Consider the following 18,250-nt stretch of genomic DNA (forward strand, 5'->3'; position numbering starts at 1 on the left):
TACCAAAGAGGCCCAGGAGCGTTCTGCCTTCATCACACCGGAAGGACTCTTTGAGTGGACTACAATGCCTTTCGGGATGAAGAACGCCCCTGCCACATTCCAGCGAATGGTTAATGACCTCTTGGAGGGGTGTCAAGACTTTTCCCAAGCCTACTTAGATGACATTGCCATCTTCAGCCATACCTGGGAGGAGCATTTAATTCAGGTGACAGAAGTGCTGAAGAGGATTAGACAGGCTGGACTCACCATACGCCCAGATAAGTGTCAAATGGGGATGGCTGAGGTTCAGTACCTAGGACATCGGGTCGGAGGAGGTGCTATCAGACCTGATCCGGCAAAGGTGGAGGCTATTTCCAATTGGCCCCAACCTGTCAACCAAAAACAAGTGCGGGCGTTCCTTGGAGTCGCTGGCTATTACAGGAAATTTATACCACATTACAGCACCGTGGCCAAGGCTCTGACAGACTTGACCAAAAAGAGATATGCTCGGAATATTGAATGGACTGTTGAATGTGAGCAAGCTTTCAACACCTTAAAAGACTTGCTGACTCGAGCCCCAGTGTTGGCTGCCCCTGACTACAACAGAAAGTTTATTGTGCAGACAGACGCATCAGGGTGTGGACTTGGGGCAGTGTTGAGTCAAGTGGGAGCAGATGGTAGGGAACATCCAATTGTGTATCTATCCCGTAAACTAGCTGACCGAGAGATAGCCTACGCCACTATTGAAAAAGAATGTCTAGCCATAGTCTGGGCCTTAAAGAAGCTACAACCATATCTTTATGGGAAAGAATTTACTGTTGTCACTGACCATAACCCGTTGTATTGGCTAAACAGAACCTCGGGGGAAAATGGGAGGTTGTTGAGGTGGAGTCTGGCGTTACAAAGTTTCAACTTTTCCATTTCTCACAAAAAGGGACGAGAACATCACAATGCTGACGGGCTATCCAGATGTGAGTAAACAAATATCAAGCTTCGCAGACCCTCGGGCCGAGTCGACAGTCAGGACTCCAACATTGGGACCATGTCTGTCTCCTCGATTTAAGAAGGGGGAGGTATGTGAGGAGACAAGGGAAAAGGACTTCTAGGACTTGCCTGCATGTTGAAAAGAGTTATGACCCAGTTCTGTGTTCTTAAATTGAAACCCTCAGTCTGCATGTCTCATACAGGAAGTTTGCCAGCAGCAGACAGCAAAGGTGTGTTCCTGTTACAAAACCCTCCTCCTTCCTCTCTGCAAAGACTGACACCTGAGCCCACCAATGAGGGAGAGAGAGGGAAGTAGGGTGGTGCAGCAAGAGGAATTGTGGGATAGTGTGTGTGTAGAGTGTGACTCTGAAGGTTGGGGTGTTGTCCCCTCTCAGTGTCTTAAGATATATAACAGCTCTGTGTGCCCCGTTACAGCTGGCCAGGTAGGGAAGAGATATATAGCAGCTCTGTGTTCCCTGTTACAGCTGGCCAGGTAGGGAAGAGATATACAGCAGCTGGAAAAGACTTTGCTGAACTCTGAGTGGACTGTAATGATATAACCCTGCTTACTGTTTGCTGAATTTCTGTGTCTCCATGAATAAAGTTCATCATTCCTTCATTATAACCTGCTCCACTGTGTGATCCCTGAACCCCAGGATACCCAGGACACCCGGTATCCTCACACTGTGTATATGTCCATACATACAGAACATAGACCATCACCGGCGCTGTGTATATTTCTGTACATACAGAACTGGCCCCACAACAAAAACGTCACCTGCACTGTTTTTTTTTTATTTTTATTTTTTTTATTGTTTTTGCCGTTGTTTTTGTCCCTGGCTTTATATTCCAGCAGGCCGGTATAGTGCCGTGGTGTGGCAACGGCAGCTGTCAACATCAATATCTGCAGTTGTCTGAACGGTTAGAGCCACTGACCATTTATAACACCACTTCGGAACCCTGTCATGCTGATCACTTCCCTGCATTTATACATAACATTCACAGTTACCAAAGTTACACCTAACACCCGTTCCTACACCTCCCCCTGAGTCCATCACCAGTGCCATGTACATGCTTGTATATACAGAACTGAACCCATAGCCGCTTCCGTGTCACATTTAGGACACTAAGTAGTAATGTATAATGGAGTGGTCATTGTAAATACTACAAATCAGAAACCCTAACTACAGTATTCTGCTGACTTGAAATGTAGAAATAACGGTACTTACGTATGTTTGTGGCCCCCTGCTGGATGTGCGTTGAAGATAGGTAAGTAGCGTAAACTTCAGGAAATACTATTCGGACCCTTGCGGGCTCGCTGCGCTCGCCACGCTGCGGGCACGGTGGCTCGCTTCGCTCGCCACATGGTTTTATTCCCCCTCTATGCCCACTTGGATGGTACGGAATGACGTTGGACGCTGGCTTATAAGCTTGTGTCCAACGTCATTCGCTACCATCCAACGTCATTCCATACCATCCAAGTGGGTATGGAGAGGGAATAAATCCATGTGGCGAGCGCAGCGAGCCCGCAAGGGTCCGAATAGTATTTCCTGAAGTTTACGCTACTTAACTATCTTCACTGAATAGTGTAGATACGCAAGTAGCGTAACCAGGGGCTGCAAAGATACGGAAGTACCAAAATAACTTACTGCACTTCATGTGTTTTCCAACAAAGGGGGGAGTTCCATTAGTTTTGGGCGCCTGTTAGTCATGGGTGCCCAACAGAGCTGTTCAATTGTTACTCAGATCGGGCGCAAATGCCACGGTTATAGCGCTTGTCATGCAAAAATGCACCGAGTTTAGCCACTTAAAGTGGCTAAACCCATCTAAAGTACTGTGCAGCGCGCCCAAACAGCAGCTTTCGACTTTTCAGCAGATTTTTGTTCGCCACCTCAGGGCAGTGCGAGCAGAAATGTGGTCCCCCTGTGGCACTCCTACCCAATCGGAGGAACAATTGAATGGCTCTGTCGTGCGACAATTACATACGGGCACCCAAAACAAATGGAGTTCCTCCCCTTCCATAGTGACTGCACCTTCTGTATGTAACTCTTGCTGAGCAATGGACGGGAAGTGGGAGGGTGCTGAGTTTTTCCTATGAGCTGTGTGTGGAATGATAGGAATGTGTGACGTGTTATGATGTGTTTGTGAGGTATCTCATTAGACATTCTGAGGAGATAGAGAAAAGCGCTCATAGAGCAATGAGATCTATACCTATAATTATGGTTGGTACCTGTATCAACAGAACAAGTGTCCGCGGGCAGCTATGCTTAAGTTTAATAAATAACATGGATGGATGATTCCCCAAAGGGTATGGAGTCATTATGTCGATATGGTCTGAATGTTGACATTGCCATTATGTCGACATTATGAATTTACAGAACAAGTGGCCACAGACAGTTATCCTCTCGTAAATAAGATTGCTGAATCTTCCCCAAAAGATGTGTAGTCATTATGGTTATTATGTCGACGTCAGGAATTAACAAAGGCTTAGGGCTCTGAGGGGGTGACTTAATTCTTTTGGCCCTCGGGTGCACACATTTCTGCTGGCAGCCCCCCGGGCAGGCGAGCAGAAATGTGCTATAAGTCAGCACTTTGGGTGCCCAAAGTAGAACTTTAGACAGGTTTAGTTGTTTAACATTGCGAAACCAAGTCTATTTGGGCGCAACATGCGTGATCACACCCCCATGCATATCACACCCCAATCTCGCGTCACTGTAGAAGGGAGATAAGGGGCGATTAAATTGATTTATCACACCCTAACACTAGAAAAACATTGTGTTGAAATGCTGACAGGCACATTGTCTACATTTTGGTCCCAAAAGAGCCCCCTTCACATGCGGAAGCCTATTTAACTTTTATCACCATATATTACTTATACGACCACAATACCATATCACCATGTATTACTTATACCACCACAATACCATATCACCATATATTACTTATACCTCCACAATACCATATCACCATATATTACTTATACCACCACAATACCATATCACCATATATTACTTATACCACCACAATACCATATCACCATATATTACTTATACCACCACAGTACCATATCACCATATATTACTTATACCCCCACAATACCATATATTAATTATACCACCACAATTATCATATCACCATATATTACTTATACCACCACAATACCATATCACCTTATATTACTTATACCACCACAATACCATATCACCATATATTACTTATACCTCCACAATACCATATCACCATATATTACTTATACCTCCACAATACCATATCACCATATATTACTTATACCTCCACAATACCACATCACCTTATATTACTTATACCACCACAATACCATATCACCTTATATTACTTATACCACCACAATACCATATCACCATGTATTACTTATACCACCACAATACCATATCACCATATATTACTTATATTACCACAATACCATATATTACTTATACCTCCACAATACCATATCACCATATATTACTTATACTTCCACAATACCATATCACCTTATATTACTTATACCACCACAATACCATATCACCATGTATTACTTATACCACCACAATACCATATCACCATATATTACTTATACCACCACAATACCATATATTACTTATACCTCCACAATACCATATCACCTTATATTACTTATACCACCACAATACCATATCACCATATATTACTTATACCCCCACAATACCATATATTACTTATACCACCACAATACCATATCACCTTATATTACTTATATTACCACAATACCATATCACCTTATATTACTTATACCACCACAATACCATATCACCATATATTACTTATACTTCCACAATACCATATCACCATATATTACTTATACCACCACAATACCATATCACCTTATATTACTTATATTACCACAATACCATATCACCATATATTACTTATACCACCACAATACCATATCACCATATATTACTTATACCTCCACAATACCATATCACCATATATTACTTATACTTCCACAATACCATATCACCATATATTACTTATACCACCACAATACCATATCACCATATATTACTTATACCTCCACAATACCATATCACCATATATTACCACAATACCATTTCACCATATATTAATTGTACCACCACAATACCATATATTAATTGTACCACCACAATACCATATCACCATATATTACTTATACTTCCACAATACCATATCACCATATATTACTTATACCACCACAATACCATATATTACTTATACCTCCACAATACCATATCACCATATATTACCACAATACCATTTCACCATATATTAATTGTGCCACCACAATACCATATATTAATTGTACCACCACAATACCATATCACCATATATTACTTATACCACCACAATACCATATCACCATATATTACTTATACCTCCACAATACCATATGACAATATATTACTTATACCTCCACAATACCATATCACCATATATTACTTATACCACCACAATACCATATCACCTTATATTACTTATACCACCACAATACCATATCACCTTATATTACTTATATTACCACAATACCATATCACCTTATATTACTTATACCACCACAATACCATATCACCATATATTACTTATACCACCACAATACCATATCACCATATATTACTTATACTACCACAATACCATATCACCATATATTACTTATACTACCACAATACCATATCACCATATATTACTTATACCACCACAATACCATATCACCTTATATTACTTATACTACCACAATACCATATCACCATATATTACTTATACCACCACAATACCATATCATCTTATATTACTTATACCACCACAATACCATATCACCTTATATTACTTCTATTACCACAATACCATATCACCTTATATTACTTAAACCACCACAATACCATATCACCATATATTACTTATACCACCACAATACCATATCACCATATATTACTTATACTACCACAATACCATATCACCATATATTACTTATACCACCACAATACCATGTATTACTTATACTATCACAATACCATATATTACTTATACCTCCACAATACCATATCACCATATATTACTTATACCTCAACAATACCATATCACCATATATTACTTATACCACCACAATACCATATCACCATATATTACTTATACCACCACAATACCATATCACCATATATTACTTATACTACCATAATACCATATCACCTTATATTACTTATACCACCACAATACCATATCACCATATATTACTTATACCACTACAATACCATATCACCATATATTACTTATACCTCCACAATACCATATCACCATATATTACTTATACCACCACAATACCATATCACCATATATTACTTATACCACTACAATACCATATCACCATATATTACTTATACCTCCACAATACCATATCACCATATATTACTTATACCACCACAATACCATGTATTACTTATACTATCACAATACCATATATTACTTATACCTCCACAATACCATATCACCATATATTACTTATACCTCCACAATACCATATCACCATATATTACTTATACCTCCACAATACCATATCACCATATATTACTTATACCACCACAATACCATATCACCTTATATTACTTATACCTCCACAATACCATATCACCTTTATTACCACAATACCATTTCACCATATATTAATTGTACCACCACAATACCATATCACCATATATTACTTATACCTCCACAATACCATTTCACCATATATTACTTATACCTCCACAATACCATATCACCATATATTACCACAATACCATTTCACCATATATTAATTGTACCACCACAATACCATATATTAATTGTACCACCACAATACCATATCACCATATATTACTTATGCCTCCACAATACCATATCACCATATATTACTTATACCACCACAATGCCATATCACCATATATTACTTATACCACCACAATACCATATCACCTTATATTACTTATACCTCCACAATACCATATCACCTTATATTACCACAATACCATTTCACCATATATTAATTGTACCACCACAATACCATATCACCATATATTAATTGTACCTCCACAATACCATATCACCATATATTACTTATGCCTCCACAATACCATATCACCATATATTACTTATACCACCACAATACCATATCACCATATATTACTTATACCACCACAATACCATATCACCATATATTAATTGTACCACCACAATACCATATCACCATATATTACTTATACCACCACAATACCATATCACCATATATTACTTATACCACCACAATACCATATCACCATATATTACTTATACCACTACAATACCATATCACCATATATTACTTATACCACCACAATACCATATCACCATATATTACTTATACCTCCACAATACCATATCACCATATATTACTTATACCTCCACAATACCATATCCCCATATATTACTTATACCACCACAATACCATATCACCATATATTACTTATACCTCCACAATACCATATCACCATATATTACTTATACCACCACAATACCATATCACCATATATTACTTATACCACTACAATACCATATCACCATATATTACTTATACCTCCACAATACCATATCACCTTATATTACTTATACCATTTCACCATATATTACTTATACCTCCACAATACCATTATATTACTTATACCACCACAATACCATATCACCATATATTACTTATACCTCCACAATACCATATCACCTTATATTACTTATACCACCACAATACCATATCATCTTATATTACTTATACCACCACAATACCATATCACCTTATATTACTTATATTACCACAATACCATATCACCTTATATTACTTAAACCACCACAATACCATATCACCATATATTACTTATACCACCACAATACCATATCACCATATATTACTTATACTACCACAATACCATATCACCATATATTACTTATACCACCACAATACCATATCATCATATATTACTTATACCTCCACAATACCATATCACCATATATTACTTATACCTCCACAATACCATATCACCATATATTACTTATACCACCACAATACCATATCACCTTATATTACTTATACCACCACAATACCATATCACCTTATATTACTTATATTACCACAATACCATATCACCTTATATTACTTAAACCACCACAATACCATATCACCATATATTACTTATACCACCACAATACCATATCACCATATATTACTTATACTACCACAATACCATATCACCATATATTACTTATACTACCACAATACCATATCACCATATATTACTTATACTACCATAATACCATATCACCTTATATTACTTAAACCACCACAATACCATATCACCATATATTACTTATACCACCACAATACCATATCTTACTTATACTACCACAATACCATATCACCATATATTACTTATACTACCACAATACCATATCACCTTATATTACTTATATTACCACAATACCACATCACCTTATATTACTTATATTACCACAATACCACATCACCTTATATTACTTATACTACCACAATACCATATCACCATATATTACTTATACTACCACAATACCATATCACCATATATTACTTATACCTCCACAATACCATATCACCTTATATTACTTATACCTCCACAATACCATATCACCTTATATTACTTATACCATTTCACCATATATTACTTATACCTCCACAATACCATATCACCATATATTACTTATACCACCACAATACCATATCACCATATATTACTTATACTACCACAATACCATATCACCATATATTACTTATACTACCACAATACCATATCACCATATATTACTTATACCTCCACAATACCATATCACCATATATTACTTATACCACCACAATACCATATCACCTTATATTACTTATACCTCCACAATACCATATCACCTTATATTACTTATACCATTTCACCATATATTACTTATACCACCACAATACCATATCACCATATATTACTTATACCACCACAATACCATATCACCATATATTACTTATACCACCACAATACCATATCACCATATATTACTTATACCACCACAATACCATATCACCATATATTACTTATACCACCACAATACCATATCACCTTATATTACTTATACCACCACAATACCATATCACCATATATTACTTATACCACCACAATACCATATCACCTTATATTACTTATACTACCACAATACCATATCACCATATATTACTTATACTACCACAATACCATATCACCTTATATTACTTATACTACCACAATACCATATCACCATATATTACTTATACCTCCACAATACCATATCACCTTATATTACTTATACCTCCACAATACCATATCACCATATATTACTTATACCACCACAATACCATATCACCATATATTACTTATACCACCACAATACCATATCACCTTATATTACTTATACCACCACAATACCATATCACCTTATATTACTTATACTACCACAATACCATATCACCATATATTACTTATACTACCACAATACCATATCACCTTATATTACTTATACCACCACAATACCATATCACCATATATTACTTATACTACCACAATACCATATCACCTTATATTACTTATACTACCACAATACCATATCACCATATATTACTTATACCACCACAATACCATATCACCTTATATTACTTATACCACCACAATACCATATCACCTTATATTACTTATACCACCACAATACCATATCACCATATATTACTTATACTACCACAATACCATATCACCTTATATTACTTATATTACCACAATACCATATCACCATATATTACTTATACCACCACAATACCATATCACCTTATATTACTTATACCATATCACCATATATTACTTATACCACCACAATACCATATCACCATATATTACTTATACCACCACAATACCATATCACCATATATTACTTATACCTCCACAATACCATATCACCATATCAGGAGGCCGATAATGGATGAAAATCATTGTAACAGATGCTTTACGCATGCACACAACTGCAGAGACTGACTATAGCTAGCTAGCCAGCCCTTACTGCTCTGTACTAGTAACACAGAGGTAGCGGGGTATTGCTGTGGGTGGGGACACTGATAAATAGATCCCTTTATCATTAGTTCCTTTTCAGGGAAATCACCAATATTTCAGGGAGCCTTTGAGTGTTTTGTGCAGTTTACTAGTGCAGACAGTCTTTCCTGCAGAACATGTATATTATATATATTATTATTTATTTTATTTTAGTGTTGCACCTTTTACTTAGACTAAAGTACATGAATAAGATGCTCGGCCTGTAAGGCGCTGCAGAATATGTAGGTGCTACATAATAAAGAATAACTTCTATTAAACCGCTCACTGTCATGGCTGCTGCGATCTCCCCCACAGACCGATATCTTTATCCCATGGGTTGTGCCGATTTCCTTTATCTGGTAATGAAAGTGTCTGTTGTTTTTCCACTCATTTCCAGAGTGGGAGGGATTTAAGGATCTTATGCTGGGTACAAACAAGGTTAATGGCTGACCTATCTGATGATTGGTAACTGCATATACACTTACCAATCGTCCGCCTGGCCTGACGTCACAACTGGGCGGCCATTTAAATTTTCCCTCCCAGTTGAGCTGTCAATCACCGCCGGGACTCGGCACCATGTATATGGGTAATCGGCAGGTCGCCCGTACACACCAGCAGATGCTCCGATATATCTGCAGATATAATGGTCATCTGTTGTGCTGCACAGCCGATGTGATATGTCTGTGAATGACGTCATTCAGTTGTATCGGGGGTACACACCCGCCGACGCGCTCGCGATATATTGGCCCTTTCGATTGAACCGCCGATATACAACCCAGTAGCAGAAGACTAGACTGTTCTAGAGGCACCATGGCGATATATCCTTACCTGTTCTCATATTTGGGAGCATTGGGTTTAATAATAAATAATGGTCCCGATTCAGATTTAGGAATCGAGTAAAGCTGGGTACACACTGACAGATATATTGTCCGATCAATTGATCGGCCAATATATCTGGTGCCCGTCTGCCAGTGTGTACCAGTGATATGTCTGTACAATGTTGTTCACAGACCTACTGCGTCAGCTGTGCTGCACAGCCAATGGTCAGATTTATCTGCAGATGTATCTGTCCATCAGCGATCAGCCGACCGCCCGTACACATGCAGCCAGTTACTGCCACCCTTGACCAATTCACCAGGGCAGCCGGTTTGCTAATGTTTGCACCGCTGCTGTGAGCGTCAATAATCGTTCTACTTCAAAGTCTGTCATATCGCATTTTGTACCCATTATTTCATAAATGATGCACTTCAGTCTCTGCATACCTTCACGCGTGTGTGTGTAACTGTACTAGCACACTGTACACGTGTGTACTAGCCTGGTCTTGCTGCCAGCTAGTATTGTCAGGGAGCTCAATATCACAGTATTTTATTGGTAAATAGTAAAGTGTCAGTAATTGGTTATCTGTCACTCTGTGTCTTTTTGTTGTACTAGAGAATATAATGTATCTATGTGACCTTCACAATGTATCTGACTGCTGTAAGATTTCTGCTGGTTAGAATTCCATATTGGATGCATATGCAGGGAGCAATTTGTGTGTGTGTATGTGTGCCTGATATTCACAGTGGGGTTGTTTAGAATGTGATGCAGTTTAGGGTCACACACACAGCAGGCTCTCACACATGTATAGGGTCACCCCTACAGCAGTCTCTCACACATGTATAGGGTCACCCCTACAGCAGTCTCTCACACATGTATAGGGTCACCCCTACAGCAGGCTCTCACACATGCATAGGGTCTCACAGCAGGCTCTCCTATATGCATAGGGTCACACTCACAGCAGGCTCTCACACAAGCATGGTCACACTCACAGCAGGCTCTCACACAAGCATGGTCACACTCACAGCAGGCTCTCACACATGCATAGGGTCACACTCACAGCAGGCTCTCACACATGCATAGGGTCACACTCACAGCAGGCTCTCACACATGCATAGGGTCACACCTACAGCAGGCTCTCCCACATGCATAGGGTGACACCTACAGCAGGCTCTCACACATGCATAGGGTCTCACTCACAGCAGGCTCTCCTTTATGCATAGGGTCACACTCACAGCAGGCTCTCACACATGCATAGGGTCACACCTACAGCAGGCTCTCACACATGCATAGGGTCACACCTACAGCAGGCTCTCACACATGCATAGGGTCACACCTACAGCAGGCTCTCACACATGCATAGGGTCACACCTACAGCAGACTCTCACACATGCATAGGGTCACACTCACAGCAGACTCCCACATACACATAGGGTCACACCTACAGCAGGCTCTCCTATATGCATAGGGTCACACTTACAGCAGGCTCTCCCACATGTATAGGGTCACACTTACAGCAGGCTCTCCCACATGTATAGGGTCACACCTACAGCAGGCTCTCCCGCATGTTTAGGGCTCTACACACAGCAGGCTCTCACACATGCATAGGGTCACACCTACAGCAGGCTCTCACACATGTAGAGTCACACTTTAACATAAGTACCATATATCTTATATTTATTGTGCTCTAGAAAACAATCTATAATTCAGGCCGGACCACAAAGAGTCGTCTGTGTAACATTTCAATGTAAGTAGTATTTCAGGCCTTGAAATGGTGACTTCAGCAACAATAATCACCCTGTAATGCAGTGTGGGATTGAATGTGCAAAATTGTAGGGGGGAAAAAAAAAACTAATGGTGAATAGGGGAACATTTTATTTTTCCCCTCCATGCTCGCTTCCTCCTGTACCCACCGTACCGCCATAGCTTATGTAGACAGAGCAGGATTTTACCTATGCGTGCGAGGAGGACAGATGGGCACTGTGCATCCTCCATATATAAATTACCTTCTGTGTGTGTGTTTTATGTAGCTACTGTCTAGCCGACTAACCTGCATAGGGAAGAAGCCTCCCCCCAGCCCCCCCCCTACTTGAAATATTATATTTCATAAGTTATTGAAACGTGTATATATTTATGAAGTAACACAGTGTTTGCCAAACCCGGTCCTCATGGTCATCTCACAGCTGTAAGGGACATCCCTGCTTCTGCGTAGGTGGGTAAATCAAACTGACTGAGGTCATAATTGTTCTCTTGCACGGATCTCCTTAGTGCCTGGACTGTGATTGGACCATGGGGACCGGGATTGGGAAATGCTGAACTAGCTATTCTTTAAGGTATTGTTCTCCGAGAAGTTGTAACTGGATTTTGAGACTTTTGTGAACCTGATTTATAATTGATGCTGTTACATGCGGATCCTGTGTGTTATATTGTGGTGCAGTACTATCTATTTCTTTGTCACATGTGGTGTTTATATTGTGGTGTAGTACTATGTATTTCCTTATGTCGCATGTGGTGTTGGGCCCTGTGTACTGTGTGTTATATTGTGGTGTAGTACTATGTATTTCCTTATGTCACATGTGGTGTTGGGCCCTGTGTACTGTGTGTTATATTGTGGTGCGATACTATATATTTCCTTATGTCACATGTGGTGTTGGGCTCTGTGTACTGTGTGTTATTTTGTGGTGCGATACTATGTATTTCCTTATGTCACATGTGGTGTTGGGCCCTGTGTACTGTGTATTATATTGTGGTACGATACTATATAGTTCCTTATGTCACATGTGGTGTTGGGCCCTGTGTAGTGTGTTATGTTGTGGTGCGATACTATGTATTTCCTTATGTCACATGTGGTGTTGGGCCCTGTGTACTGTGTGTTATGTTGTGGTGCAGTACTATGTATTTCCTTATGTAGCATGTGGTGTTGGGCCCTGTGTACTGTGTGTTATGTTGTGGTGCAGTACTATATATTTCCTTATGTCACATGTGGTGTTGGGCCCTGTGTACTGTGTGTTATGTTGTGGTGCGATACTATATATTTCCTTATGTCACATGTGGTGTTGGGCCCTGTGCACTGTTATGTTGTTATTTTAAGGTACGATACTGTGTATTTTCTTGTGTCCCCTGTTGTCTCGGGCCCTGTCTGCTATAATAGCATGGCTATGTATTTTATATTATGGTACAGTTCTGTGTATTCCCGTATGTTGCTTATTCCGCTGATTGCCATTTCTCTTTATTTTTCTTACCTGCACTCTGCAATCAATACCACACCTCCAGCCGCACGCACACCATTGCACACCTTGCTCCTCGGAGTACTGTAAGTGCTGATGGCGACCATATCATCAGGTATGTATGCTATAGATCATATGCCAGCTGCCCTTTATTATAACATTGAGTGGCCAGTGCTTTAAATAACTGTGGGGAACGTGCCATATAGAGGAATGTGAAACTTTTTTTTTTTTTTTTTAATTAATTTATTAATCAAGGTTCTTTGTCTAGTGAGTTCTGTGGATATCCACATTGGTTGTGGATGAGACCTCACTGGATTTCTGCTTTGTGGCGAGATGCACTAAGCTTTGGAGAGTGATAAAATGGAAAGTGGTAAAGTACCAACCAATCAGCTCCTGTCATTTTTCAAACACAGCCTGTCAACTGACAGTTGGGAGCTGATTGGTACTTTATTACTCTCTAATTTATCACTCTGCAAGATAAGTGAGACAGTTGCCGATTCAGCATTTTCCTGCGATGTTGCACAGACTGGTCAGAATACCTCCTACCCTCACCGTGCTTGGTGAATTTCTGAGGGCTATCACTCTGGCAGCTTATAGCCACATAACACTATAGCCACATTTGTCTCCTGTCCAGTGCACTGAGCTGTAAGCTGTATTCACAGTAGGATAACAGTCTACTTCTGCTTTTTCCACTTTTTTTTTTTTTTGTACAACTTACCTGGAGTTAGTTGATATTTAAAATGCCTAATCCAGTCTAACTTTATAGACTATATAAGTGACACGTTCTATATCTCACAGGCTAAATCTACATTCTGAATGTAATTATCGCTTTTTACACTCTTATGTCCATGGTGTGCAAAAAACACATGTGTACTGTACCCCTACTAGACCCATATTCTTCCCTATTGCAGGTGTGTGTAGCTGGGATCCCATACAGTCCAGAGCCCCTTAGCTAATGATCTATTTGTGCATGGAATGTAGAAGCCATTGGTGGAAATGGGGTTACTACTGGAGCATAGAAATGGAAGGTGTGGGGGTAGGAATGGGGAATAGGAATGGCAGGAATGGAGGGTGCAGGGATAGGAATGGAGGGTGTGGGGATAGGAAAGGATTATAGGAGTGGCAGGATGTGGGGGCAGGAAAGGAGAATAGGAATGGCTGGATGTGGGGACAGGAAAGGAGAATAGGAATGGCAGGATGTGGGGATAGGAAAGGAGGACAGGAATGGCAGGATGTGGGGACAGGACCGGCAGGGTGTGGGGATAGGAAAAGAGGATAGGAATGGCAGGATGTGGGGACAGGACCGGCTGGAATGGGGGGTGCAGGGAATAGGAATGGCAGGATGTGGGGACAGGAAAGGAGATTAGGAATGGCAGGATGTGGGGACAGGAAAGGAGAATAGGAATGGCAGGATGTGGGGACAGGAAAGGAGAATAGGAATGGCAGGATGTGGGGACAGGAAAGGAGAATAGGAATGGCAGGATGTGGGGACAGGAAAGGAGAATAGGAATGGCAGGATGTGGGGGCAGGAAAGGAGAATAGGAATGGCAGGATGTGGGGACAGGAAAGGAGAATAGGAATGGCAGGATGTGGGGGCAGGAAAGGAGAATAGGAATGGCAGGATGTGGGGGGGACAGGAAAGGAGGATAGGAATGGCAGGATGTGGGGACAGGACCGGCAGGATGTGGGGACAGGACCGGCAGGGTGTGGGGATAGGAAAGGAGGATAGGAATGGCAGGATGTGGGGACACGACCAGCAGAAATGGAGAGTGCAGGGAATAGGAATGGCAGGATGTGGGGACAGGAAAGGAGAATAGGACCGGCAGGATGTAGGGACAGGACCGGCAGGGTGTGGGGACAGGAAAGGAGGATAGGAATGGCAGGATGTGGGGACAGGACCGGCAGGAATGGAGGGTGCAGGGAATATGAATGGCAGGATGTGGGGACAGGAAAGGAGAGTAGGAATGGCAGGATGTGGGGACAGGACCGGCAGGATGGGGATAGGAAAGGAGGATAGGAATGGCAGGATGTGGGGACAGGAAAGGAGAATAGGAGTGGCAGGATGTGGGGACAGGACCGGCAGGAATGGAGGGTGCAGGGAATAGGAATGGCAGGGTGTGGGGATAGGAAAGGAGGATAGGAGTGGTAGGATGTGGGGACAGGACTGGCAGGAATGGAGGGTTCAGGGATAGGAATGGCAGGATGTGGGGATAGGAAAAGAGAATAGGAGTGGCAGGATGTGGGGACAGGACTGGCAGGATGTGGTGATATGAATGGAGGGTACAGATATAGGAATAGCAAGATGTGTGGCTAGGAATGGTGGGATATGGAGATAAGAATGGTGGGTATGGGGATAGGAATGGAGGATAAGAGTATGAGCATACCTGGATTATAAATGCATTATCCTCGCCGATTGGAAGTCACTGCCTTGAGTAAGGCAGCAGTTATAGATCCCGCACGGCACCCCAGTTCCTTTTGAGTCCCTTGATCCCACAGGAAAGACGCTAGTGATGGTACAACAATACCTTTATTGTACACAGCATACAATACAGTAATGTAAATACAGCACCATAACTACAGTAGTATTAGCCACCCTCTGAGAGTCCTCCACCCCCTATCAGTGATCCTTTCAGTAAAGCACTTGTGATCAGTTACGGGGTCATGATTACCCGCCTTGACCAGGGAAAGTACCTTGCATGAGGTTGCTGGGTAAGGAGCCTGCCAAGAATGAAGCCGCTGAGGGAGTAATGGACGATATGAAGCTAGTAATTGGAGATAGTAATATAGGATATGGGGATAGTTATGGGAGATAGTAATGGAGGATATGGTGATAGTAATTGGAGATAGTAATGGAGGATATGGGGATAGTAATTGGGGAGAGTAATGGAGGATATGGGGATAGTAATTGCGGATAGTAATGGAGGATATGGGGATAGTAATTGGAGATAGTAATGGGCGATATGAAGCTAGTAATTGGGGATAGTAATGGAGGATATGGGAATAGTAATTGGAGATAGTAATGGAGGATATGGGGATAGTTATGGGAGATAGTAATGGAGGATATAAGACTAGTAATTGGATATAGTAATTGGGGATAGTAAAGGAGGATATGGGAATAGGAATTGGAGATAGTAATGGAGGATAGTAATTGGAGATAGTAATGGATATGGGCATAGTAATGGAGGATATGGGGATAGTTATGGGAGATAGTAATGGAGGATATAAGACTAGTAATTGGATATAGTAATTGGGGATAGTAATGGAGGATATGGGAATAGTAATTGGAGATAGTAATGGAGGATATGGGGATAGTTATGGGAGATAGTAATGGAGGATATGGGCATAGTAATGGGAGGTGGTAATGGAGGATTTGGGCATAGTAATGGGAGGTGGTAATGGAGGATATGGGCATAGAAATGGAGGATATGGGGGTAGTAATGGAGGGTATGGGGATAGTAATGGAGGGTATTGGGATAGTAATGGAGGGTAGTAATGGAGGATATGGGCATAGAAATGGAGGGTAGTAATGGAGGACCTTTATAGGAGCACTAGATTAGGAGGACACAGAGAATAAGCGCAGACCAGGCCTACAGATATAGAGCTGGCTGTGTGGGAGGGAAATGTAAATATTTATACCATTAGTAATCACTTTCCTTATTAGGCAGGGGATCATTTGTGTGTAAGGATAATAGTGAGAATGTGACCTTTATATATCAGTATAGGAAGGGGAGAGAATCACTAATAAATACTAGACTCCCGGCCGGCCGGTTTATTGGACAATAGAAACGTTTCTCATGTAAGTGATTCCTATTCCTCTCCTGTCCTTTTTCCACAGTAGACTGAGATAAAAACCTGGGTGTTGGTAATTATTCATTTACTACACTGTGATAAAAGTATAAACCAGTACATTCACCGCATACTGTAATATTATATTCACTGAGGGCGATTCATAGGTTTATCGCTCCTGTCTAAAATGACCAGGAGCTATTCAATTGTTTAGGGCAACGAGCCCCGAGGCTGTACTTATCACTGATTTCTGCTCACACCCTCACGATGTGTGAGCAGACATCTGCGTCAAGTAGG

General features: G+C 40.7%; 1 protein-coding gene across 1 annotated transcript in view; it reads left to right on the forward strand.

Moving 5' to 3' along the window:
• Positions 1-18,250, forward strand: part of CAPN11 (calpain 11) — a 77,582-nt gene that overhangs the window by 17,019 nt on the left and 42,313 nt on the right. The window contains exon 2 of the mRNA XM_088445376.1: positions 14,214-14,282. Within this exon, the coding sequence (XP_088301502.1) occupies positions 14,264-14,282 (19 nt within the window). The 5' untranslated portion in view covers positions 14,214-14,263. The remainder of the gene's footprint in view (positions 1-14,213; positions 14,283-18,250) is intronic.

The sequence above is a fragment of the Taudactylus pleione genome, unplaced genomic scaffold (assembly GCF_031769625.1).
Source record: "Taudactylus pleione unplaced genomic scaffold, aTauple2 ptg000378l, whole genome shotgun sequence".
NCBI classification, from domain to species: domain Eukaryota; kingdom Metazoa; phylum Chordata; class Amphibia; order Anura; family Myobatrachidae; genus Taudactylus; species Taudactylus pleione.